Source organism: Pecten maximus, chromosome 4 (genome assembly GCF_902652985.1).
Source record: "Pecten maximus chromosome 4, xPecMax1.1, whole genome shotgun sequence".
Lineage (NCBI taxonomy): Eukaryota > Metazoa > Mollusca > Bivalvia > Pectinida > Pectinidae > Pecten > Pecten maximus.
Genome location: NC_047018.1, coordinates 34,721,417 through 34,749,141, shown reverse-complemented (window position 1 = coordinate 34,749,141; position 27,725 = coordinate 34,721,417). Strand labels below are relative to the sequence as shown.

At 36.8% G+C, this 27,725-nt stretch overlaps 1 protein-coding gene across 3 annotated transcripts; it reads left to right on the top strand.

Moving 5' to 3' along the window:
• Positions 1-1,335: 1,335 nt before the first annotated feature.
• On the top strand, positions 1,336-26,754 carry LOC117325927 (transforming growth factor-beta-induced protein ig-h3-like). 3 transcript variants are annotated; one of them, XM_033882441.1, is made up of 16 exons: positions 1,350-1,455; positions 4,309-4,386; positions 17,948-18,043; positions 18,526-18,666; positions 19,401-19,495; positions 19,986-20,170; positions 20,867-21,061; positions 21,308-21,458; positions 21,747-21,884; positions 22,202-22,414; positions 23,015-23,148; positions 23,380-23,553; positions 24,310-24,399; positions 25,315-25,461; positions 25,653-25,746; positions 26,297-26,754. In XM_033882441.1, exons 1-16 carry the CDS (start codon positions 1,379-1,381, stop codon positions 26,518-26,520), a joined length of 2,232 nt encoding a protein of 743 aa, XP_033738332.1. In that variant the 5' UTR covers positions 1,350-1,378; the 3' UTR covers positions 26,521-26,754. The 3 variants fall into 3 exon arrangements, with proteins under 3 accessions (XP_033738331.1, XP_033738333.1, XP_033738332.1); XM_033882440.1 differs by lacking the exon at positions 4,309-4,386 and having other exon boundaries at positions 1,336-1,533; XM_033882442.1 differs by lacking the exons at positions 4,309-4,386; positions 25,315-25,461; positions 25,653-25,746; positions 26,297-26,754 and adding an exon at positions 25,209-25,276 and having other exon boundaries at positions 1,336-1,533.
• Positions 26,755-27,725: the final 971 nt, after the last annotated feature.

The following is a 27,725-nucleotide window of genomic DNA, read 5'->3' as shown; positions in this document are numbered from 1 at the left end:
CTAATAGGTCACTCACGTGTCCCATGTACGTCACACTGCCCTCAAGTGCGTAGTTCGCAAAGGAAACCAAGATTTGTGATAAACAAATGTGTAGCATTTTAAAACAATGGACTCATTTTACAATGGTCAATTGTTTCGGTTCAGGTTTAGATAAGATAAATATAGATACGTGCAAATCTATCATAGTGTAAGGTAGAAAAGACTACATCGTAATCATAATGTTCATTAGATACGCTGAGGTATTTCCTATGTATTATACATTACCGTGTAAACACTATAGGCATCTTACAACCAGTTATAGTAATTGTGAAGACATTAAGGTCTGAGTTTATTTAAATGTTATATGACATTAATAACATATAATGTAATAAGCTTATTCAATGTATTAGAGAGAATTGTTCCCAATCAAAACACCGACAGGAAAAAAAGTTTCTCTATAAATGAAAATAAACAGTGGATATAAGTTAAATTAAAGATCATTCTAATCACTTCATTTTATATCAGCTAGTTTCAATACATAGTTTTTGACAGAACAATTTAGGCACATGAAATATGTTTTCAGACAATGATATAGAAATGCTTCAATCTACACACAATGTATATGGGAATGATTTGTAACCACAGTGTTAATTAATTCTGCAATGTATATTGGTATATTCTAATTAGCTCGACTAAATATATATAGATACATGTATATGCCACACAAAATATCATAATACATTTTATTGTATGATAAGATTTGATATGTAAACCATGGCTAATTTTAACTCATATCAGATAACACTGTTTCAGACGGTGTCATAATTTCGTCCCTATCCGTATCAGGTAGAGATGAGTCAACCCTACTTTGCATAAAGGTTACATTGACCAGTGGCCGGGGAGGGGGTTAAATATAAGATAATAAAATGACCATTAGTCAGCTGCCATGTTCGGGTATGTGTCGATAAAATGACCTGTGGTGGGAGGGGTCTGTTTATGAGATGACCGGTGGCCTGACCTCCGGGGAGCACGTGTATTTAGATAATGACGTATTGACTAGCGTGTTTGTGAAGGATGCTGACTCACTTCACAGGACCACGTTCTGTAAATACAGCGAGTCCATTACTATCTCTGAGGGGTGTAGTCTTAAATTACTTTTACATAAACCGAATTAACTAACTTTAATGGCACTTACAGCATTAAAGTGGAGTATCACCACACACTATTGCATAACTGACACGTACCTAGCTTGTCTGTGTCACAGCACGCGAGTTTGTACACAATCTATTAATCTCACTACCCTTTCAGGGAACTAAAATGGACCAGCCGTCATCCCCCATCACACGTTAATAAAACTAGGTACGCGGCCAACTCTCCTCAGTACACAAAGGAAACAGGCATGTCGAAATACGTTCTACTCGTGTTGTTGGTGTTGGTGGCAGTGTCCGCTTTGGCCGAGGCCCATCGCGCACGGAGGCCCCATAGACCAGCACGGAGAGGTCATGGGGACCGTGAGCCAGGGGTGGCAAGGCGGGTCAGGCAGTTCATGAGAAAGTACGTATATATATTTTTTTCTCATATATAACTCGTATAAAAGTATGGTATTGATCTGCATGAGTTTGTCCTTCATATTTATTCCAGTGTCTTGCAGCCAAAAACCTTTTTTTTTTTTTAAATTTGCTTGAAGTCTAGCTGCCCGGGGGTTGACGGCTCTCATCTAAATCTGTGCATGCCTTACTATATGTATATTAACATGGAAAATATAGGACTCTATATAGATGCCGTCTCAGTTTTGTAATTTAATAATTATCATCGGGATTTTAACAAACAAACCTCGCCTTTGTTTTGAATAAGAAATGGGTTTTTTTTCGGCATAGCCGTATAATATTCTTTTGGCCCCGGATATGACGCGACAGGTGGCGTTACTGGTCAAGATGAAGTATGTTATTGGTCACTGTAGCGGTCAATGCAAAATGCAGATATGTAGTTAAAAACGAAACAAAGTTCAGATTGAATGCAAGATGAACAAATGGATGTATCTTTTCAAATGACACATTTAAATAAAATTATATTCCTGATCCAAATGCAGTCTTAGTATCACCAAAAATGATTCAAACTGATATAATTTTGTTATCTGTGCTGAAACACATTAGTTCGTTCATTTATTTTACCAGCAGTTTTATATTATAACCACCAGCATTAAAACTACATTGTATGCCGTTTATCTTTTTTAAAGATAGTTCTTGTTTGTATTACGATAATTTGAGGTTTTAGATTGAAGAGGTCTTTGTATTATCTTTGAAGAACAAATGATAAGTAATAGGTATTTTATCATTATTATCCAAATTGAATGCCTGTAATCCAACATAAAAACAATGTTTCTAACCATCGGTTGATATAAGGATTTTATCAACACCACCCTCAGGTACATCATGTACATGATCGCAACATCCCGCGAGATCGCATTACGTAGATAACTTACTTTCATGCGACGATGAAAATATTTATTTTTGAAAAAAAAAAGAATCCTTTCATTACTCAAGCCATGGTGTATGTCCTTTTCAGATCCGTTTCCTAATTTAGTTACTTCATGGCATCGTAAATTGCCATGGTTACTGTAGGCCGTCCAGCTGTACTCGGCTATATCCTATGATTACCTAATATCATTCTGCTGCGTCCCTTTTGATGACGTCATCGAGGGTCCTACAATCTCTTCCCAGTCTGAATTGGTTTATAGATTCCCGGGGCTATGGCAATAAAAGACCTTAATTCTTCTGTGCAACCTTTTGAATTATTTATGAAAATCAATTCTAAGGCTGTTTATCAAAAACAGATTACAAAATATTGGGAGATTACTGAAACAGTTTGATATGATATGAAGCATATAACTAATGCAAAATAGCATATGTTCAAGGACCATCGATGAATTTCCGGATTTTCCTACTTATTATAGTGTAACGCTTTGTCACCCGTATATGTGGCACAGCATTATAGTTAACAACTTGTCACCCATGTCTGGGTACAGCATTCTATTGCAACACTTCGACACCCTTATTTGTGGTACAGCATTATAGTGTAACACTTTGTCACCCGTAATTGTGGTACAGCATTATAATGTAACACTTTGTCACCCGTGTTTGTGGTACAGCATTCTATTGTAACACTTTGTCACCCGTGTTTGTGGTACAGTATTATAGAGTAAGACATTGTCACCCGTGTTTGTGGTACAGTATTATAGAGTAACACTTTGTCATCGTGTTTGTGATACAGCATTATATAGTAACACTTTGTCACCCGTGTCTGTGGTACAGCATTCTATTGTAACACTTTGTCACCCGTGTCTGTGGTACAGCATTCTATTGTAACACATTGTCACCCGTGTTTGTGGTACAGTATTATAGAGTAACACATTGTCACCCGTGTCTGTGATACAGTATTATAGAGTAACACTTTGTCACCCGTGTCTGTGGTACAGTATTATAGAGTAACACTTTGTCACCCGTGTCTATGGTACAGCATTCTATTGTAACACTTTGTCACCCGTGTTTGTGATATAGCATTATAGAGTAACACATTGTCATCGTGTTTGTGATACAGCATTATAGAGTAACACTTTGTCACCCGTGTGTGTGGTACAGCATTAGAGTTTAACACATTGTCACCCGTGTTTGTGATATAGCATTATAAAGTAAGACTTTGTCACCCGTGTTTGTGATACAACATTATGGAGTAACACTTTGTCATCGTGTTTGTGATACAGCATTATATAGTAACACTTTGTCACCCGTGTCTGTGGTACAGCATTAGAGTTGAACACTTTGTCACCCGTGTCTGTGGTACAGCATTCTATTGTAACACTTTGTCACCCGTGTTTGTGGTACAGTATTATAGAGTAAGACATTGTCACCCGTGTTTGTGGTACAGTATTATAGAGTAACACTTTGTCACCCGTGTTTGTGGTACAGTATTATAGAGTAACACTTTGTCACCCGTGTTTGTGGTACAGTATTTTAAAATTTTTTTTTGGTTTTAAAATTTTTAAAAAAAAATTTCCCTTTTTGGGAATTCTTTTTTTCCCTTTTAATGCCCAGTTTCCCTTTTAAACCCCCCCCAAAATCCCGGCCCCCTTTTTTTCCCAAGGGTTAAGGGCCCCCTTTTTAAAAAATTTAAAAATTTAAAATTTAAAAATAAAAAATTTTATAAAACTTTTTTAAATAAAATTTTAAAAAAACAAAAACGGGAAAAAATTAAAAAACAAAGTGAAAAACAAAACGGGGGTTTTTAAATAATTTCCATTTTTTAAAAGGGGACAGCCCCCCAAACGAAAAGGCCCCATAGACCAGCACGGAGAGGTCATGGGGACCGTGAGCCAGGGGTGGCAAGGCGGGTCAGGCAGTTCATGAGAAAGTACGTATATATATTTTTTTCTCATATATAACTCGTATAAAAGTATGGTATTGATCTGCATGAGTTTGTCCTTCATATTTATTCCAGTGTCTTGCAGCCAAAAACCTTTTTTTTTTATTTGCTTGAAGTCTAGCTGCCCGGGGGTTGACGGCTCTCATCTAAATCTGTGCATGCCTTACTATATGTATATTAACATGGAAAATATAGGACTCTATATAGATGCCGTCTCAATTTTGTAATTTAATAATTATCATCGGGATTTTAACAAACAAACCTCGCCTTTGTTTTGAATAAGAAATGTTTTTTTCGGCATAGCCGTATACTATTCTTTTGGCCCCGGATATGACGCGACAGGTGGCGTTACTGGTCAAGATGAAGTATGTTATTGGTCAATGTAGCGGTCAATGCAAAATGCAGATATGTAGTTAAAAACGAAACAAAGTTCAGATTGAATGCAAGCTGAACAAATGGATGTATCTGTTCAAATGACACATTTAAATACAATTATATTCCTGATTCAAATGCAGTCTTAGTATCACCAAAAATGATTCAAACTGATACAATTTTGTTATCTGTGCTGAAACACATTAGTTCGTTCATTTATTTTACCAGCAGTTTTATATTATAACCACCAGCATTAAAACTACATTGTATGCCGTTTATCTTTTTTAAAGATAGTTCTTGTTTGTATTACGATAATTTGAGGTTTTAGATTGAAGAGGTCTTTGTATTATCTTTGAAGAACAAATGCTAAGTAATAGGTATTTTATCATTATTATCCAAATTGAATGCCTGTAATCCAACATAAAAACAATGTTTCTAACCATCGGTTGATATAAGGATTTTATCAACACCACCCTCAGGTACATCATGTACATGATCGCAACATCCCGCGAGATCGCACTACGTAGATAACTTACTTTCATGCGACGATGAAAATATTTATTTTTGAAAAAAAAAAGAATCCTTTCATTACTCAAGCCATGGTGTATGTCCTTTTCAGATCCGTTTCCTAATTTAGTTACTTCATGGCATCGTAAATTGCCATGGTTACTGTAGGCCGTCCAGCTGTACTCGGCTATATCCTATGATTACCTAATATCATTCTGCTGCGTCCCTTTTGATGACGTCATCGAGGGTCCTACAATCTCTTCCCAGTCTGAATTGGTTTATAGATTCCCGGGGCTATGGCAATAAAAGACCTAAATTCTTCTGTGCAATCTTTTGAATTATTTATGAAAATCAATTCTAAGGCTGTTTATCAAAAACAGATTACGAAATATTGGGAGATTACTGAAACAGTTTGATATGATATGAAGCATATAACTAATGCAAAATAGCATATGTTCAAGGACCATCGATGAATTTCCGGATTTTCCTAATTATTATAGTGTAACGCTTTGTCACCCGTATATGTGGCACAGCATTATAGTTAACAACTTGTCACCCATGTCTGGGTACAGCATTCTATTGCAACACTTCGACACCCTTATTTGTGGTACAGCATTATAGTGTAACACTTTGTCACCCGTAATTGTGGTACAGCATTATAATGTAACACTTTGTCACCCGTGTTTGTGGTACAGCATTCTATTGTAACACTTTGTCACCCGTGTCTGTGGTACAGTATTATAGAGTAAGACATTGTCACCCGTGTTTGTGGTACAGTATTATAGAGTAACACTTTGTCATCGTGTTTGTGATACAGCATTATATAGTAACACTTTGTCACCCGTGTCTGTGGTACATCATTCTATTATAACACTTTGTCACCCGTGTCTGTGGTACAGCATTCTATTGTAACACTTTGTCACCCGTGTTTGTGGTACAGTATTATAGAGTAACACTTTGTCACCCGTGTCTGTGATACAGTATTATAGAGTAACACTTTGTCACCCGTGTCTGTGGTACAGTATTATAGAGTAACACTTTGTCACCCGTGTCTATGGTACAGCATTCTATTGTAACACTTTGTCACCCGTGTTTGTGATATAGCATTATAGAGTAACACATTGTCATCGTGTTTGTGATACAGCATTATATAGTAACACTTTGTCACCCGTGTCTGTGGTACAGCTTTAGAGTTTAACACATTGTCACCCGTGTTTGTGATATAGCATTATAGAGTAACACTTTGTCACCCGTGTTTGTGATACAACATTATGGAGTAACACTTTGTCATCGTGTTTGTGATACAGCATTATATAGTAACACTTTGTCACCCGTGCCTGTGGTACAGCATTAGAGTTTAACACTTTGCCACCCGTGTCTGTGGTACAGCATTCTATTGTAACACTTTGTCACCCGTGTTTGTGGTACAGTATTATAGAGTAAGACATTATCACCCGTGTTTGTGGTACAGTGTTATAGAGTAACACTTTGTCACCCGTGTTTGTGGTACAGTATTATAGAGTAACACTTTGTCACCCGTGTTTGTGGTACAGTATTATAGAGTAACACTTTGTCACCCGTGTTTGTGGTACAGTATTATAGAGTAACACTTTGTCACGTGTGTCTGTGGTACAGTATTATAGAGTAACATTTTTTACCCGTTTATTACACTCCTCGCGAATGTCGTTCCTTGTACCCAGTTACACTGGCGGTAAGTTGCCCCTAGTTTGTTAGTGTAAGGAACGATAACTCTGTGAAGAGATTGACCTAAAGGTCTCACACAACTAATTATTTCATGATAGGCTATTTCCAATGACTCCATCCCCTCTATCGCCAATTTTAAGTTCAAATGATGCGCAATTTACATAAAATCAAGTTTGAAGATTTTGATACATGAAAAATCGTGTTTTTGGATAAGTTTAAATGGCAAATAAGTGCACACAAGTACTTGAAAGACGGTAACCTTGATATTTGCAGTGCATTGAGGAACCTCAACCTGGGGAATTCCCTCCTTTTTACCCATGGAATGCTACGTCTTTATTTTTGTAAATAGAAAGTACCCATTTCATATGTTATTTATTCAAGAAAACAGCTACAAACCTAATTAACACATTTTTTCGGGGACTTAGTTCAAAGGGAAACAGCAGCTGATTGGCTGAATTAGATGTGTGAAACCTAATTACTGTATTCTTCATAGTGAATATCCCAGTAGTGACTCCGCCCTTACACAGCGTCTCTTGTTTTCGGTAGTTCGACTTTCGCGTGATAGCACGAAAAGGGTTTTGACACGAATTCTAAACCCGCGGTCCATATATAATTATTATTGGCTTGGGAACTCATGTCAAGTCATTGTTCACATAATACCTCGTGATCTGTGTTTTAGTTTAACACTTGGTACTTGACTGTTGGACTTCCTGTTTTAGTTTTTCATCAATAGCCGGTTGTTTGAGGCCACGCACCACAACACTTGCGGAGAACCCAATCTAGAATGTTTTTGATTTTCATGTTAATATGTTTAAAAGGTGGAATGTCGATAGGCTTTTAAAAGCCTCTCCAGTTTTTGATAGTGCTGCGTTTAATAATAACCGAGTTTTCTTCTAGTCTACACTCGATATATTACTACAGCGTCCATAGTGCTTGGGTTATTAATAATATATATCTGATGTATATTGTATAGTATAATACTGTATACGTGTAAAATTTCCAAAATGTTAACTTTATTTTTTTATCAACTTATATTAATCACTCTTGTTGTCTCGGATGGAAGCGCGCGAGGGGTCTTACTATGGGAGGAAACCTTGGGAAACCTATTTGGTCGTGAAGGTGATCTCATAACCTTTTCACGTCCGATCGGGCAATCAAACCCATGCCGCTCAGGGGAAATGCAAGTGTTATATGTAAGCTGTATAGTAAATTTAATAAACATCTTGTTCCATGTCCTATCTTTAATGCAAACTTATACATGATATCTAAAATTTAGTAATGACTTAAATAATTTCACGAAGTAAAATAATAAAGTGATATTATTAGTACAATATATGTTTCATAATTATACATGTATATTGATTCATGATTATGCATGCATTATTTGTATACTGATATACTTTACTATATAGTTTCTTACTAAATTGCACAAAACATGCCACATACAGATGGTATTAGATAAAGAAACAGATTCTCGCGAGACTTACAAATATATGACTACCCCGGTGGAGCGCCATAGCCGTGATAACGAGGCGTTTGATACAGCACTCTAATTGATTTCACGTTCAGCTTCGAAGCAGTGTGACGAGTGTATCCTTCGGAGTTTCAATGAGTCTTCAATGAATTCGAGTGGAAATTTTTGAAAGAACACTTGTTTGCTGTTAAGAATAATGAGCGTTCGGTTTGTAAGGTAGGTCCCTTTCACTAAACATATAGGTACTTACATTATAGATAATGCTTGCGGATTGTAAATAAAAATTCAATATAGAGGTAAAGGGGAAATGTACCGCACGACCAACAAAGTGCATGCTTAATAAGTCGACTAACATTGCCCAATGTCTCGGAAGTTTGTGTCGATTTATCATCCTACTATCAAACATGGCTGTGTCCTAGTAGTGCCCTTTATATAATGTAACGGTACCAGTATATTCCGGAAGTGCTAAAAAACATGTGCATGTATCATCATGTAATGATCCTAATATCCCATTATTGCCGTTGTATAAAATGTAAATTGTTACAAGATATTCCGGAAGTGTCTTTACGTTTTGAAGTATAGCAATTTTGCCGGAAGTGACGTAATTCTGCATTCTAATGTAACTACTAAAAGTATATACCAACTGTATCGGGATTTCTCTCTTTACCAATATAATATATCAGTGTTCCTTTATTTCCAGCTGTGTGGGAGAAAACAATATCGACGAGGAGGAGGAGGATTTTGATGACCTTGGCAACGATGAAGACATAGAGGTCGGGGGACTAACTCCTCTGACCACTGATGAAATAGAACCGGACCCTATTGGCAACACCGAGGTAGTCAATCCGCGCAGACAAATGCGTATTTCGCGACGCCAACAACGTCAGAATCGTAGACAAGCGAGACGTCGAGGACAAGGCAATGAACGGTTTAACCGGAGAATGGTAGCACGTCAGCAGAGACAACAGAGGAGACAGGGGCGAAGAGAACGACGAAGGTCAAGATGGTGTGGGAAATTAGAACGGTTCGGTTGTACTCTCCCCAGTGAGCTGTCCCATTTCTGTGACGAAAATGTCCCCTCTACTTCCGCGCCAGTAGTTCTGTAGATCAAGCTACTCTGAAGACGTGCAATAACATTTTTTGACAAGCGTACGCATTCTCATGATTTCATCAGAAAAGTCCCCTACCTCATTCTGTCGTTCTAAGCACAAATCAATAGAAGTTATAACACAAATTTCATGAAATCATTTCTATTCTGTTGGTTCATTAATACTCGTCAAATAAATATTATTTTGTCATATGTTGATCGTTTGTCTAAGTTATTTGCGAGAAAAATTAATCAAGAGGTTACGCATGGCTATTTTTTAAATATAAAGAGAATACATGGCCAGTGTCTTAAAATATAAACTGTATTTCGGCGAGGTTAAATAAAGACAAAAGTGGCGAGCCACTTTTGTCTTTCTGCCCCGAGCCAAACATACAGCTTATATTTTAAGACACTGACCATGTAAACTATTTATCCTGCAAGAGTTATAAATAATAATCTTCAAAAATAATCATTTGAAGTGAAACGGTGTCAAAAATGACAGAAATTATTTCGCCTTTTAAACGTTGTTTCACTTCACAGTAGGTCAGTCGAATTGACGCACGAGCTAAGATTCCAAAATACAGCTGTTTTCCGTCACTGCCGTATACTGCAAAAATATACCGTATATGGCGGGTGTATTCCGACAATGCGGTGGCAGTTGCAGGATAAAAATATATATGAGCTTGGAAGATACTTGTTTTTAGCAAAACTGACTTTCATTCATGTAGACGAACTTATAGATTGAATATGCTGAAATAATTCATAAACCGTAAAGGAAATGGTAATTAGTGTCAGCAAAAACGCGGAGTACCGCTAGATGGCACAAAAGTCATGGAAAACAATGATATGCGTTTGTTGATTCTTTTATTGCCGCACCTATTTGCATTTGGCCGAAGAATTCATCAATAATATATTGTCATCCACAAAACCTTTTTCCATGAGCAAGAAGCAATCTGAAACAAAGACATGAAAAGTGATCCTCCCACACAAGTATTTTAGATTTGTAAGTTGTTGTTAAATTTACCAGACTTCTATCTAGAGGTCTAAAGATGATTGCCTTCTCAGTTGTAACCTTGAAACTGCTGACGCTGACAGACGTTCCACGCTGTCAACTTCGAAAATATAGTCCGCAAGCATTGTTTATCCTTCATTCGGTCAAATCTCGATTTTAATACAATCTTAAAATAACACAAACTTTGAAGGATATCGATAGTCTTTAAAGACATTAGTAACTGACCAGATTGTAAAAGTCGAATGCTGTTTATCAATGATAGACATTCTGACAGGTGTTGTAATGTGCACGCCCTCTGCTAAACTGCCCCCACGTCTCTAGAGTATTATAAATACAATTGAGCTTTGTGAGATTAGTGGATAGGATATGTCTGATCCTAAGTTTCATACTAGGGGGAGATAAGCTAGTATCAGAGTTTATTTTGGCAACTCTAACAAAAAAACAACTTTGGGTCTGGTGGCCAGTCTAGCCTCCCAGAGACAGAAATAGTAACGGTCGGTAATGAGCACAAACTACAAAACAATATAAGTAAGATGACTATTATAGGTATTAAACTGCTTCCCGATTCGAGTTCAAGGCTTTATAAACGCCAACTACTTCACAGGAAAATAGCATAAACAGCGCTAGGGTCTGTTTTATTTTTCTGTATTTCATTGTTTGTTTATATTGTCTATGTTTACATTTCCACGCATCAATGTTTACTACTATATGATAACGGCAGCGAACTATTTTTAAAGAATCGCCAAGATCCTGAGGAAAAACACCCTTTCCCCATCGGAAATGTTTCATGCGCTTCCTCCTGAAAAGGACACTTTTTGTCGTACATGTAATTAGTGTGTTCCGATACAATATTAATCTAATCTCCGATTCGGATGATAACACGGGCAAATGTTTCAGGTAAAATTCAGGTTAATTTCATATGAATTTTTTCAGGTCAAATTTATTTCATGACATTGTGCCTGCTTGAATACAGGAAGATAATAGCGTGGCGTTAACATTGCCTAATAAAACACACAATATTGACATATTTTATAATGCAGCCACTAACTACTACATATATCGAACTACATGTACTGTCTTGTGTAAAAAAACTCTTAATGTATAGATTATCCACAGCAGTGGCGTAGCTGCCGTGTATTCCTGTATGCCAAAGTATCCACTTTAAAAAAACTGAGTAAAAGAGAAAACCGAGAGACAGACGGACGGATAGATTAAGTTCAAGTCCCCTTATACCACATGCAGCCGTTTGCCTTGGAAATATCGCAGAAGACTAATCAGATAGTTTTCCCCACATATTGTCACATACATGTATTTATGGTAAGTGTCTGTAAACTGATGAAGAGTAGAATGACCTGGTTGGAAACCTGACAGATACTTTTTTTATAAATGGGAATTGCTTTACACATAATTTTGAAAAAAAATAGAGAGATGGCGTCGGTGAAGGGTTTAAACGGGGTACATCTTTGTGTTTTTTTTTCTCTTAAATATGGTGTCGATTAAGAGTTTGTACGAGGTATAAATAATTTAATTTTTTATATTTTTTTTGGTGAAGGGTATGTAGGGGATGTGTACTGCATATGTGCTATTTTTACTTACAGTCGGTTATTTTAAAGATGTTGGCATATCTTGTCGTTTTTGCTAGATGTGAAAAATGAAGTAAAATGTAAAAAGAATAGGAATAATCAATACTACATCAGGTGCTGACGGTAGTTCGTCACCGATTACCTGGGCGGTAGGAGTGGCCGGCGGAGATAATTGCCGGGATTAGTGTATAATCTGACTTGGGCAGGGATAAGTGACTATACTGGAGGGTGAGCTGTACTTAGTCTACCTGAGGAGACAAATCAAGAGTTACCTCCTACATACTTACTTTGGAAAGAATTGAAATTTAATACATACCGGTACTTTATTTTAAATTTTTGAAACAAAATTAATATCTAAATGTTTAGAATACTCTGAAAGGCTTTTAAGTAAGTATTGTGTTGAACATGAAACGTTTGCAGTGATAAATAACATGTATAAAAAATATGTACACCTGGGAAAATCGATTTTCTTTGGTATATAGTGGTATGTTTTTTTCTAGAAGAATGCGTTTTTTTCAAACACAGGTGCGAATATGCACCATCGTGTAATCAAAGGTCCCCTAAGCCCCAATGGTATTGCACCCTCTGATAGGAGGTTCCTACTTTAGTAGGATTGCAACCTCTAGTAGGAGGTCCCTACTTAGGTAAAAATCCTCATTCTGTTTGGATACTCTTTGCTAATAGCATTTTTGCTTTTATTTCATTGGATGCGAAGGAGAGAGGACGTGAAAGGAGAGAGTGAGAGGTAGTAAGAGAGGATGAGAGAGGAAGTGGATGAGGATGTGAGAGAGGTTGAGGTAGTGAAGTGGAGAGGGTGAGAAAGAGTGAGAGAGGGTGAGCTAGCGAGAGAGGGTGAGCTGGCGAGGGAGGGCGTGGAAGTGAGAGAGAGTGAGAGAGGGTGAGATAGCGAGAGAGGGTGAGCTAGCGAGAGGGCGGGGAAGTGAAAGAGAGAGTGAGGAAGTGAGAGAGGGTGAGGAAGTGAGAGAGGGTGAGGAAGTGAGTGGGGCTGGGTGAGAGGTAGAGAGAGGATGTGAGACACTTCCCTTTCATCGCCATATGCTTCTTTTAATAAATACAACTGCTGCTGCGACTGCATTCCATCATCGGAGGTTCCTACTTTAGAGAGACAGACAGAGAGAGACAGACAGACAGTGACAGACAGACAGACAGTGACAGAGAGGTAAAAGTCTATAAAGCACCCATACGATTTTCTCCTAGTTACGCCACTGCACAGGATATGTCAAATTAGGCAGTAAGATATTCACAGAAATACCAATGTATGTAGTGATGCACCGATTATTTGGGAGGGATTAGCAAGGTGTATTACACTATCTACAAGAAAGATTGATTTCTTTGAATTTCGTTGTCAACGTTTTGCAACTTGTCGGTAAAAAAATGTAAAAAATGTTATTTACAATGTATGTGTTAACAGACGAGAACTCTCAACAGCACCACCTACATATAAACATGTACACACGTTATCTACAATGTATATACATGTACCACTTTAACACTTGGATTACGTAACACGTACAGCGGATGTGGATGACACAATACAGCTTGGTTCATCTTTCACTTGATTATACACATTACCAGTATGAATGCAGTGACAAAAATATTCAGCCGAATGGCTTATTTCAGCCTTTTTGACTCTCAAGAAAATACATATAGTTTCTTTAAAAAAAATCCGGTCTTTCCTGAGATTTTCTATTTTCTTCTCTGTACATGCCTGTCTTGTAAGATTGCATATTGGCTTGATGGCTTGTTTGGTTGAAATATTTGAATTCTCATTGCGCATGCACAGTGAACGATAACACCAGTTTACTAAAAAAAACCTTGGTACGCTACGACATTTCAATATATTGATGCATTAAATAATTAGCTCGTCAACACTATATTTGATATAAAACAATATAACAATACATTTTAAGTGTAATATGTCACCGGTGCTAAAATAAGGTCACGGCTATGATATGTCTGTTTACTATTCAATTACTGATGTAATTTCAATACATCTTAATATCATTTTGGAATGATTTACACTAAATCGGTTACATTGACGGAACAATTTTAAAACAGTATATCTTATAACAACGCGAGTACGTGACATACCTCGGAACGAACAACTCGTGGCTCGTGTGTATTTCGAGGAGGGACATACATGTACATGAGGAACCGTGTTACAATAGAATCTCATTGTAATAGGGGGCACAACTCGGTCAATATGGGATGTCACAGCGTCCATGTGATATAACAGATAAAAGTCAGGAATCAGTATTGAAAGTCAGAAAAATGATGTCGCATTCCGAAAAAGAAATTAATATATTTTGGAGAAGGTAACGATGTCACATATCCAAAACTTATAAGCGATATATCCGATTCAATAATTTGTAATCAATCATAGAAAGGCAATCAAAGTTTACGAGGATCTATATATTTCGTGTTATTTGTTTAGGTTACACATTTTCAAATTAAGATGAATTATAGATTAAAAAATTTTAAATTTTAAAATGTTATCACTGATCCAAAACACATTCACTGTTAGTTATTTTACCTCTTTGAATAAATTATACCGCCTATTTTAATGCTTACTTTAAAACCAAACATGATGATAGTTTTTACCTTTGCAATAGATATCAAGTAGTATGTGCTCTGCTGCCTATACTTTCTTGGCAAGCTGTTTAATCATCAACATAGGATATTTATAGCACATGCATTTTGTGTATGGCAAGCGAAGTTGTTATTTATTAACGGAGCAATATTGATCTAGTAATTAACTGAATCATATAACATATTCATAATATATAAGCTATCTTTTCTATTATACACAGGATATCCTACATATTGTATTATATATCTTTTTTTGAAACTTAAGATATCCTCAATATTGCATAAGATATCTTTTCATTATACATAACATATCCTGCTATTGTATAAGATATATTTATATGATGCATAAGATATCCTGCATATTATATAATATATCTTTTTTATTATACAATATATTTTATATGTTCATAGCATATTTGATTTAAACCTACCTATGAAATATATTTATCTTTTAGAAGATAGTTTATGCAATACCAGGTATATAAGATATGTCATAAAGATATCCGATATCTTATGATATACATATATCTTATATATTGTATGACATCTCATAAAAAGATTAAAGATCTGATATAATTTAGCAAGTAACTGGATCAACATTTCTCCATGAAAACTGACAATTTGACTTGCCATATATTATATACGGCAAGAATCAAAATGCTACATTAAGATCTTTGACGACAGTGTCTGCAGATCATTAGGGGGCAATAAAGGGCCGCACTAAGAGCCATAAGAAAACCAGGACACATAAACAAGACAGTCTATATAGATACATACATACGAATTGCCGGTGTCCAGCGCCACAGATCCAGTAGGTCCAGTGTGAACATTATAAACTGAAGGTATCCCGACTTTCTGTTGTCTGGGCGAGGAGTCGTTTGCGCAAAAGCTTCGTTTAGTCAATCGTTGAACAAGAGTGCAAAGAGAGCAGTATTGCCATAAAACAAGACCATAGTTGAAATGGCAAAAGTTAAATGTAGCATTATTTTTATGGGTTTAATAGATTCAAGAGGTTTTACTCAAATGATCTCTGATAACCATGTAATTGGCAATTATATATAATAGCAAGATGGTGTTTCTTTCCTCTCGAACACGCAAGTGGCTTAATTTGCAACATAATGAGATTTTGTATACTAGTATAAGATGTTGGAATTACAAGGCCCAATATGAAATCTGAAATATAATGTAATCATGTATATGATATAGCGACACTCGCGTTTGGAGTCGAATTCGTTTTAAGGGACATCTAAACAGCAAATCCAGTCAAAACAGTATTATTCTACAAACTTATAAATCCCTACTATGGTGTTATTTAACAGAAGTACATGTAACTTGATAAACTTTTAGTATGTATCATTGTAAACCGTGGGACTTGCTGTTGACATGCAATTTGTTAAGTTGTTTGTAAATTTCAACTAAACATGCGAAACATGCATGTTTCGGGGAGGCATAGTTAGCTCATTTGTATCACATATATTGCGCAAAATACCTATGCCGTTTTGTTCACAAGTATCTAAGCACACAATACGAGGGCTGATTTATAAGTTGTGAGCCTCGTCTTGAAGAATTTGAATTTTGCCGGACATATTGTATTATTTTTCAACATAATTCCGTTCAGTATCTATACACTTTTGCCAGCAGTGTTTAAGGACTCAATACCACTGCATGCTAGGGTTAGGGTTAGGGTGCCTTAAATAGCTGTTTTCAGATTTGGAAATGGATGAAATTCTGATGGAGCGAGATCAGGTGAATATGACGGATGCTCAATCAATATAAAGCCACAATCGTGAATTGCAGCCATGGCAATGCCAGACTCTTTCACCCTAACCCTAACCGATTTTGTCCATTTGGCAAACGCCGTTTATGTAGTTTACTTTAGAGTGCTACCTCGTCGATATAACTAATCAAATGATACCAGTCCTTGGGTATACGGCCCTATATAGTCAGAGAATAGTAGGACTTAAAAGAACATTCTCCTTCAATACGACGCTCACAACTTATCAATCAGCCCTCGTAGGAGCATGGTTTTGACCATTTGACATAATATTATGTATAAACACCGATTCTATTTTGACCATAAATGCAAATGACAGTTAGGAATAATATCGCACAAATTTGGATGAAAAAGAGGTATTTCAAACACCAAAAAATGCTATAATATGACGCTATCAAGAACTCTCGACACTGAAATTGTATCAAAAGATGCATATTTCTGAAAAACGTCTCAAACTCATCAGTTTAACAATTTGTCACAAAAGCGTCCTATGATCACATGTCTTAAAATTATGATATAGGAGTATTTTATTGATTAAAATGCTTCACTTTATGTCATATTTGTGTAATATCATTTGCATTCAAAGGTCAAAACAATACGTACATAAAGTCAAATCCGGTCAACTGTCAAACACACTTGTGAGCATAGTAGCATGGTTATTTTGCAAGTTTGATTATTTGTGTTATTTATTCAATATTATATCTTACCACAAAGTAAGTCTATAGAAGAAACTGTTAGCAGTTACAGCTAGTTGTTGGTTATTGTAAGAAACTAGACACGTCCAAACAAACATTTTGGTATATAACATGACAATTTTGTACAAATCTGTTTATTCGTTTTGGAAATTCAACATTATTATCTTTTAATTTGTATATAGATAAACCTTAAAGAATTGTGAATTATTTTGGTATTGGCGAGCAAATTGTGCACGGCTATTTTCGCATTGTTTCTCGTATTTGGACTTTGTTTAAGTGAAGCCTAACATACATGTACATTGCTCTGTTTGTTAGTTAACTATTGGAAAATGTACACAGGTCCTCTACTGTGCTTATGGTAATGAAATATGACTTTTATTGTCAGTAGAATATCGAAGGTGTCTCTAAGGAAACCATTGTCATCAGAATGTACATTGTATGTCGGTTGTGAATATTTTCACATGTACTATCAAATGTGATCGGGTTTCTGGCTCTAGCATGTCCTAGGAGGTGCATGGTGCTTTTTGCGATATTCGTTATTCGTGCCATACATCATATCTATAAAGAGACTTTAAAAGGTTCCACTAAAGTGTGACTTTGACTTTTGAAAGCATAATGTTCCAAGCGATTCTGGTAGATGTGATTCCTTGTGCTATTGCAGCCCTTTGCGCAGCACTGCATTTCACTTATAGTGATATCTTCAGTCAATATCCATAAAAATATTATTTCAGTTTTAGATTTCCCAAGTTCAAATTTGGCGTGGACAATCGACCGGCCTTTGAATTCAGTATCAATTTTGGTGGGAAGAATAGCAACTGGTGGGACGGGTAAGTACAACAATGTACACCATACACTTCTAATGTTAACGTTATCACATTTTAAAATGTCTAACCTCATTTAGTATTGTGTGTCTTTTGTACAATGCCTTGAGATTGTAGGTGGTAGACACTGCTGGTGAACATTAGTCGTATAAGTTTTCCATAACCTGCTTGTCACGTTTCAATTCATTTGATTCAGAATATACACATAGACTTTACTTTCTTTTAAAATCAAATATTGACAATTATAAAATGTATTGAATGATATGGCGTGTGCACTTTCCGTCTATATTTTTGCATTTCTTTCGATTTGTTTTGAAAGTTTTGTCGGCCGCAAGATGAAAGAGTTTTATTGTTGTGTTTTACTACTTTAGTATTTTTGGGTCTACTACATCTAACTTAACATTGGTAATGAAAGGTTCTACGATATTTAATATCTTTTGTACAATCATTCATCATAATGCCACTGTATGATGTAATTATCAATACAGTCCAAACGTTTGCGAGACGACGACCAAGGATGAACCCCAAGAGACCGCTGAAGTTTCCTTGGACGAGGAAACTCAGTACCACACGTATAGTGTCTCGGAGTCGTGTGATATCACACAAACGGTCTATAAATGCGTGCGAACGTAAGTACAGTCATATTTCCGAACATGTATCTTAACATATATGACAACATGCCTGCTTTATAAATATTATCTGACTTTGTTATTGAATACCATACACAGGCAATATGTCTTCACGTGAATTTCACGTGAAATTCATGTGAATTTTTTCACGTGAAATTCACGTGAAGAAAAATTGGCTGTGTACACTACTTTTTGCGCATTGAATGTATCACATGCGTATGTTTATTTCTACACACGATCCTATATAATTTGCAGATTTTACTACGAACGATTCGAAGAAATTGCCTTAATTTTCCCTCGGGTAAAAACAATAGACAGCCATATCAGATCAGGCGTATATCGCTTGACGTACTTTTAATCACATGTGCACAGCATTTTAAGACATACGTTCCAGCAAGTAACAATATGCCTTAACCTCAGTATCTCAGAAAACGAAACAGACTTCGTTATCAACATCTCATTAGACATTTTGACTTAATCGGAGTGGTAATGGTAGGGTGTCGTTTATGAAGCCGATGACGCGTACTCGGTTGGAGCACCTGGTCTAATTATCAATGTACTCTTAATTTGGAGTCTTCATGCAAATCTATATTTATGCTCATACTTTGCCCTTGTTTTATCGATTTTTGTTTGAAATATTGGTTTCGTGGTATTTTATGCTTCTGGAAAAGGCATTAATAAAAATTACTTCAATTATGACGATTTAAGTGAAACTATAATTATATTTGCTTCAGTAAATCTATGAAAGGATCTGATACGACCACGACCATGGCTAAGAAATGTTGTGACGGTTTCACAAGAAAGCCATCTGACTTCGGGTGTCCAAAAGGTAAGTTGTGGTAAAGGAGTATGTATGACCATGAGATGGACGTAAGTACCCAAACAATTCTTGATTTCTTTTATAATAACTCGAATATAAATTAAGATTCGGAAAGATAAGGAAGAATGAGATAGATTTGTATCAAAAGACTGATCAAATGAATGGGACCAAGATGGATTCAAAAAATCACCAGCGAGAATGGGAATGCATTTGACAGTAATGATCAAAATAAACAAGGCTGACTTAGGACGTGTTTGAGTAAAGTTTAAATAAAAAAAGAAATCGACTCAAGAAAAAAGATGAAAGATAAAGTTTAAGTAATTTCTGATGGGGTGAGTTTGAATAAGATTCAAACGAGACGGCCCATTTTATCATTGAACGCTTGCTTCCCTGTCACAAGTATCGTTAGATAAAGACCAAGCATTCAATAATAATGGGATTTTTTATTGTACATATATTTGATTTCCTTTAACACATGTGTTGTTAAATGTCCATACAGAGGTTAACCTTCAGAACCTGATAAAAACCGCTCAAAGCCTTGGACTTCAGCAGTTCCTGGAAACTGCCAACAGCTTAGATCTAACAGAAGAACTGGAAACGAGAAACTTTACAGTGTTCGCACCAACCGATGAAGCGTTTAATGACTTCGGGCACGTCCTACCGGCCTCAAGTGGAATCAATTTGGTAAGGAGAGATTTGACGGTTAATATGCAAGCTTTAAAACATTAATTGTTAGAGTTGGATGTTTTAAACGGTGAAGTCACGGTTTCATCAACGTTTGCATCTTAAGGAAATTCTTAAGCTTATAAATGTCCCTTGGTAAGCAATCTTGGATTTAAATAGAAAATCCTAAGCTTTCCTATTCTTCGAAAGACTCCTATTTTGGTAACCGATAGATTTGTCATCTGGGTGTTATTTTCGTACAAATAATCGCCACAGATTTGAAATCGCGACTTACCTCCCTTGTTAATGCGATAAAATGAATCTAACGCGAAACTTAAATATGTAAGTAGTTATATCATTAAACGTTGTTTCAACTGTTCTACGCTGTTTAATATATGTATTCTATGATATTGATTCTTTTGTTTATTTGATATTGGTTGTCGTTTGATAGGAATTTTGTACAGTTTGTATGCCTTGATATAAATGTCTCTTGAATAGTTGATATTTTGATATTAGCTGCCGTTTGATAGGAATCTTATATACTATGATATAAATGTCTTGTATAGTTGATATTGTAATATTAGCTGCCGTTTGATATGAATTTTATGTATATGCAATGATATTTCTCTTGTATAGTTGATATTGTGATATTGGCTGTCGTTTAATATGAATCCTCTGTATTAAGGTATGAGTGACGATGTCGTTTATTTGATGCAGGACATGGGACAAGTCCTTGTGGTATCAGAGTCGATGATAGAAAAGCTAACTTCGAAGGTAGCTGGAGTAATGCTGGGACATCTAAGTACAGACATCATCCCGACTTCGTCAATGCATGATGAACAGCTAATCGAAACACAAAGCCCATTTTACTCGAAGATTCGTATCAACTTCTACGATAACACCGGTTCCAAGGTAGGATTTTTATTCTCTTGTATAACATATCCCAATATCTTTAATCCATTAAATATCCATTTAGAAGAGATGTTTACTGAAAGTTTAACAGAATTATCAGTCAACTACCTTAAGAACTGCGTGACTGCTGTCTTTGTATTGGTAATGACTCTTCGAAGTAACATTATAATGTGCATTATACCATTTATTCTTTAGTATACAAATTTCACGATATACCAATATTATTGATATACTTTTGCGTTCAAGGTGATGTTGGCTAACTGTCAACGAGTGACATCATCGGACAACATCGCGTCCAATGGTGTCATTCATGTGGTGGACCAAGTCTTGACCCCTGTCACGGAATCCATCATTGATATCATTTCAAAGGACCCTAATCTAAGCTACCTCAAAACTGGTGAGACTGGCATTTTAAAATATACAGATTGTTTCCTAGATGAATTTGTATTGGAACATTTAAGTCGGTTTCAGTCGTACTGTTCTTAAAGCTTCAAATTCGTAAAAAATCACAAGCTTGTATACGAACATCTCAGGGTTTCATCAACCTGCTTGTCATCATTAGAGACCCACGGTTGATTGCACTACGCTACGCTGCTAGTACAAAATGTTATCGACCGTGGGTCTCCGACGACGTCCGCTGGTGATTATGTTGCCGTGATATAAAGATTTGTTTGTAATTTGGCAGCCCTCGGGCAGACTGCTCTTAGCTCGTCCCTACGTGAAGACGGGCAGTTCACCATATACGCCCCAACCGACGCAGCCTTCCGTCAGCTTGAGAGAGGTGTTCTCCACAGGCTTTTAAACCAATCAACCTGTCTCAAAAGTAAGCATAGAAAGGCGGATTGTAGTTTGGCATTTTACGAAAAATTATGTTCTTTGTCATAGATCCTCTAAGATTAACAAAATTATACGCCACGATTTGTTATATTAAATTGACAAAGAACAATATGTAAAAATGTAAATTTCAATGACTTACAACGAGATAGGTAAGAACTATACCTAATAGACTATCAAGCTATTAAGAATAAGATAAATACCTTTGTTTTCAAAAGAACAATACAGTACGTTACCTCTTGTTTGATGTTGACCACACTATATTACACCAGCATTTGTCTGACTTCCTTACAATTCTTTCGACAGAGGTGTTGCAGAATCACATTCTTCCGAACGTGATTTGCTCTACTGCCGTACAGGGCCGGGCGAGAACCAGGACCCTACTAAACACGCATCTGTTCCTTACACGGGATGAGGACGACAAGCTGTTTGTCCAGGATCATCAGGTAGTGGCTTCGGATATCATGGCGACCAATGGCGTTATCCACCTGATCGACCAAGTCCTCTTCCTGGACCGCGGTAGGATGTACTTTCATCATATTTCTTGGTCACTGATCCTATGTGGTTTTTATGTATGCTACGAATCTTTCTTTGTTCTCCTCTATTTTTTATTGGTCCAAAATTGGCCCTCTCTAAATATTTTGGATACTCCATTTCACTTTGCATATGCCGCAGTTTCGACAATAATCTTTTGTTTACATCGTCATTCCGTACATGACTTTGTCTTTAAGTATATGCAAAGAGACCGACACTGTCATTTAATTTTATTTTCAATATCCTTGAATCCTACATTGTCCTTCTGCCTATATCCATGGAATTCCAAGATTCTTAGAGTCCTACCTACATTTACAATATCCTTAAGTCCCACATTTTCTGTCTGTCTAAATTAAGGTTTATTCAAAGGGCCCTACATTTTCCTTTTGTCGAAATCAAGGTTTATTCCAAGAGTCCTTCCTTGTCACTTTATACAGGTCGTTGGTCCGTTATTGTTTCTCTCTTTATGTTACCAGTACTAGCTGGATATCTGACCAGTGACACACTCCTACCTGATAATGTTTTTTTACTTAGAATTACGGTTTCGTTATTATGTTGATATTCTCTGCTGTTTTGTATCTACAGCTATGGATGTACTAGACATCGTCAGTAACCAGGTACCGACGTTGATGGAGCTGGTTCGTCTTGCAGACTTGGAGGACAATTTGCGAAACGCTGAAGACATCACAATTTTCGCTCCGACAATGGAAGCGCTCTCAGTACGTCTCCACCTTAACAAACTTTTCAAATGCATAACGTAGAAATTGATCTGAGTCATCACCATCAAGGTTTTCAAAGAGATTGACCGCAACCTAATTGGATTTTGGTTATTAATGTGCGAAATTCAAGTTATTTAAGATAAGAGGTTAATCATTTATATCTAGTTTTTGCTTAAAGCCGTTATATTTCAACAAGATATATATATAGTTATTTGATTTGTATATCAACAGAAAGTAGACCCTGACCTGCTCGACTCTCTGAAGAACGACACATCTGCCCTGAGGGATTTACTTACATACCACGTGACTTCCGGTGTTCATTCGGCCAAAACGTTCTATGATGGTCAACGTTTGGACACTCTCAACGATGACAAGCAAATCCGCATTAACCAGTTCATGCTAAGGGTGACTAGCCTTTACGAACCCATAAGTGACATAATACGGTCATATTGGAAATCTTTGTATAACGGTATATTTCGCAGCTGTCCCTGTTAGTAGTAGATATTTAATGTTTCGGTGTGAGTTTTTGTAATAACTGATTTTTAGTAAACATTTTATGTATTAATGATTGAATTATCAGGGGAATCTCCAACAGGCTACCAAACCAGATAATAAAAGTATATCAAGCTAACATTTATAATTCCTACCCCATCTGTTTGAATATTAAACTCGTATATCGAGCGTCGCATTTCGTGACAGAACAGCATAGCAAAGTAAAGAATATCTCTTGAGTAGTCCTTTGATGTGTATCGCATTCACTTTGAAATATCTTTAGAGATTAAAAAATACCATAATTTTCTTCGATGAACACTACCTGTAGTGCGTGAGCTGATATGATTCCACATTGAACTTTCAAGACAATGATCAGCTTTGAAGAAACACAAGATGATACCCTGTTGTAAAGTAAAACAGCCAAATTTTGAAATCATTTTTGATAGAAGCAGTAACTCATCTGGTGTAAAGTAGTGTGACAGGAAACACGGGTAGAACAAAAATGCTTATTCGCCCAAGGTATCTGGCTAAATCTCCATTTTTACATCGACTACACCTTCCCAATAGATCATGTCGCTGTAATTTTAATACTTGATATTACCGTGGTACAATTAAGTAATATATAATAAAACGACACATACGTGTGTAATACCTTATTTTTCTTTTCAGAGACGTGAATCAACCGGGATGGCTCAATGTGTTCCCATTGCAAGCAGTTCCGCCAGGATTTGCAATGGCATCGTCCATTTCATTGACAAGGTTCAGTATTCATTCTGAATTTAACGTGGCGAAATGCACTACGGTTTACACAAGGTCCCTTGTTTATGGCCAGATATTTAATTATATTAGTAGAAACAACGTAAATTGCAATGTATTTCCCTGTTTAACTTAAGCAAACTACACACCCAAATGGCAGCATCAAAATTTATTTTCCTGTTTCGGCAGTATCATTAACTAAATGCAGTCACATACTTGTCAACATGTACCGACTCCTCCTAACGGCAGTAACATAAACTATTTACTTGTTTATCGATGAGTACTTACTCCCCCCTAACGGCAGTAACATAAACTATTTACTTGTTTATCAATGGGTACTGCCTCCCCCCTAACGGCAGTAACATAAACTATTTACTTGTTTATCGATGAGTACTTACTCCCCCCTAACGGCAGTAACATAAACTATTTACTTGTTTATCGATGAGTACTTACTCCCCCCTAACGGCAGTAACATAAACGATTTACTTGTTTATCGATGAGTACTTACTCCCCCCTAACGGCAGTAACATAAACTATTTACTTGTTTATCAATGGGTACTGCCTCCCCCCTAACGGTAGAATCATAAGCTATTTACTTCGTGACTTCCCCTAACGGCAATGTAATAAACTATTTACTTGTTTATAAATAGGTACTGACTCCCCCTAACGGCAGTATCATTAACTATTTATTGTTTATCAGTGGGTACTGAGTCCCCCTAACGGAAGTATCATGAGCTATTTATTGTTTATCAATAGGTACTGGCTCCCCCTAACGGCACTTTCATAAACTATGTATTGTTCTTTATCTGTAGGTACTGACTCCTCCTAGTGGCAGTATTATAAACTATTTATTGTTTATCAATGGGTACTGACTCCCCCTAACTGGAATATCATGAACTATTTATTGTTTATCAATAGATACTGACTCCTCCTAGTGGCAGCATTATGGATATCCTCCTACAGGATTCTAGGTTCTCCAAGTTCGTGGAGTTAGTACGACGGACGAACATGGAACAAACGCTAAACGAAGATGAACCATTGACTCTCTTGGCTCTAACCAACGAGGTATACCGTCAGCGACTCTCGTTTCATGACTCTATCAAACTATTTAATCAAGTCCTGCTGTTACATGCATTGTTTCGTAATAAAACTTTAGTCACTTTGATTTGATAAAGTTGATTATATTATATCATCTCATTCACCAAAATGTCCATTACTACAACAGACATCATGGTATTTGTCAATATTTTCCACAGGCATTTGCTGGCTTGCCACAAGACATAACAGATATTCTTCGAAAGAACAAAACAGGCCAAATTGAGAAACTGGTTCAGTCAAATATCATTAGAGGTAAGTCACCTTGCAAAGTAAGTCACGTGATTACATGGATGGCAAGGTAAGTTAAATATATTGCCTCAGTAGCCGTGATAAGTAATGTGTTCGCAGGGATAGACAAATGCTGCAGACCACTCGCTTTAGAGTAAGGGGTTCTAACTCCTACTATGGGTGACGTCTGTTGGTTTTACGGTCCTCACGAATTCGAAGACACGGTGTGCTTTACTTGTAGTTTTCTTCTACCCTAAACAGGAACAGAACAATTGTCAGTGCATTATCGGAGGACTAGGCAGATATGGTACGCGTAGTTGAGTGCTAATTGTGAGAGATGTTTTGATGCCGTAGACAAAAGGCCCAATAACATCCTGTGTTGTCTACCCGATATTGTATCATTGCATATCAATATGTGCTCCAATAAATAAACACTGGATCTCATCTACATACATGTACACATACTGTATATGTAAACAGGCCACAAAGTAAGTCGTTGCACATCGCTGAAAAGAGTCTGCCATGCTTGTCAAATAATACGCTACTACATGCAATGTATTATTTACTATTACAGGAACCATTTGCTGCCATGCCGTCCAAAACTGGTTCTACTCTGGGAGATCGTACGTTTGGGGCCTTGCTGGGGATATCTTGTCATTACGCTCGAAGTATGGTACATCTACGATCGGCCGTGCCACCGTGACCGAATGCGACCTTACTGCTACAAATGGTGTTATCCAGGTCGTTGATGGGTTTACCACCAAGCGAGACATGTGGCACTTTTGGGACTTTTTTTAAACTGTCAATCTGAAAGATTGCTTTCACGCCAATCTCTAACGCGTTTATTCGATCAGCTTAAAGTATACCATTGAATTATCTATAACTTTGCTTCCCTATCTCTTCATCAGTTCATATTGTGCGATGACAATTCCATTTTTCTTTCGTTGAGGTAGAGGTTTTCTCTGTGCTGTTTAATGTTCTTTTCTTGATAATTTTATTGTATTTTTTTATAATAAAATCGATTTAAATCGATTCCTTTTGTTCACTTGTTTATACTTGTTGCATATAGTCTCTGGCCGCATCAAGGCGATAAAAACGGAAATACATGGACCTCAGTCTCTCAAAACACACATTTATGCAGCTCGTACACATATAATAGCCCACGTCATATTATACAGACGACGGAAGAACCAGTCGCCCTAATTCAAAAATGCTGAGCGCTAAGAAGGAGTAGCAACTACCATTTTTGCACACTCTGTTTTGGCCCGTACAGAACCCTAAGCATTCGCCCTAAACATGTTGAACGCTCACCTAAAGGCAAATTTGAGGCAGTGACAACAGAGACAGAAGGGAAAGCACAAGAACAATAGAGACAGTAGGAAAATCAGTGAACAACAGAGACAGTAGGGGAATCACTGGAACAAAGAGACAGTAGGGAAATCACTGGAACAACAGAGACAGTAGGGAAATCACTGGAACAACAGAGACAGTAGGCAAATCAATAAAACAACAGTGACAGTAGGGAAATCAATGAAACAACAGAGACAGTAGGCAAATCACTGAAACAAAGAGACAGTAGGCAAATCAATAGAACAACAGAGACAGTAGGAAAATCACTGGAACAACAGAGACAGTAGGGAAATCACTGGAACAACAGAGACAGTAGGGAAATCACTGGAACAACAGAGACAGTAGGAAAATCACTGGAACAACAGAGACAGTAGGCAAATCACTGAAACAACAGAGACAGTAGGCAAATCAATAGAACAACAGTGACAGTAGGGAAATCAATGAAACAACAGAGACAGTAGAAAAATCAATGAAACAACAGAGACAGTAGGGAAATCAATGGAACAACAGAGACAGTAGGGAAATCACTGAAACAACAGAAACAGTAGGGAAATCACTAAAACAACAGAGACAGTAGGGAAATCAATAGAACAACAGAGACAGTAGGAAAATCACTGGAACGACAGAAACAGGGAAATCACTGGAACAACAGA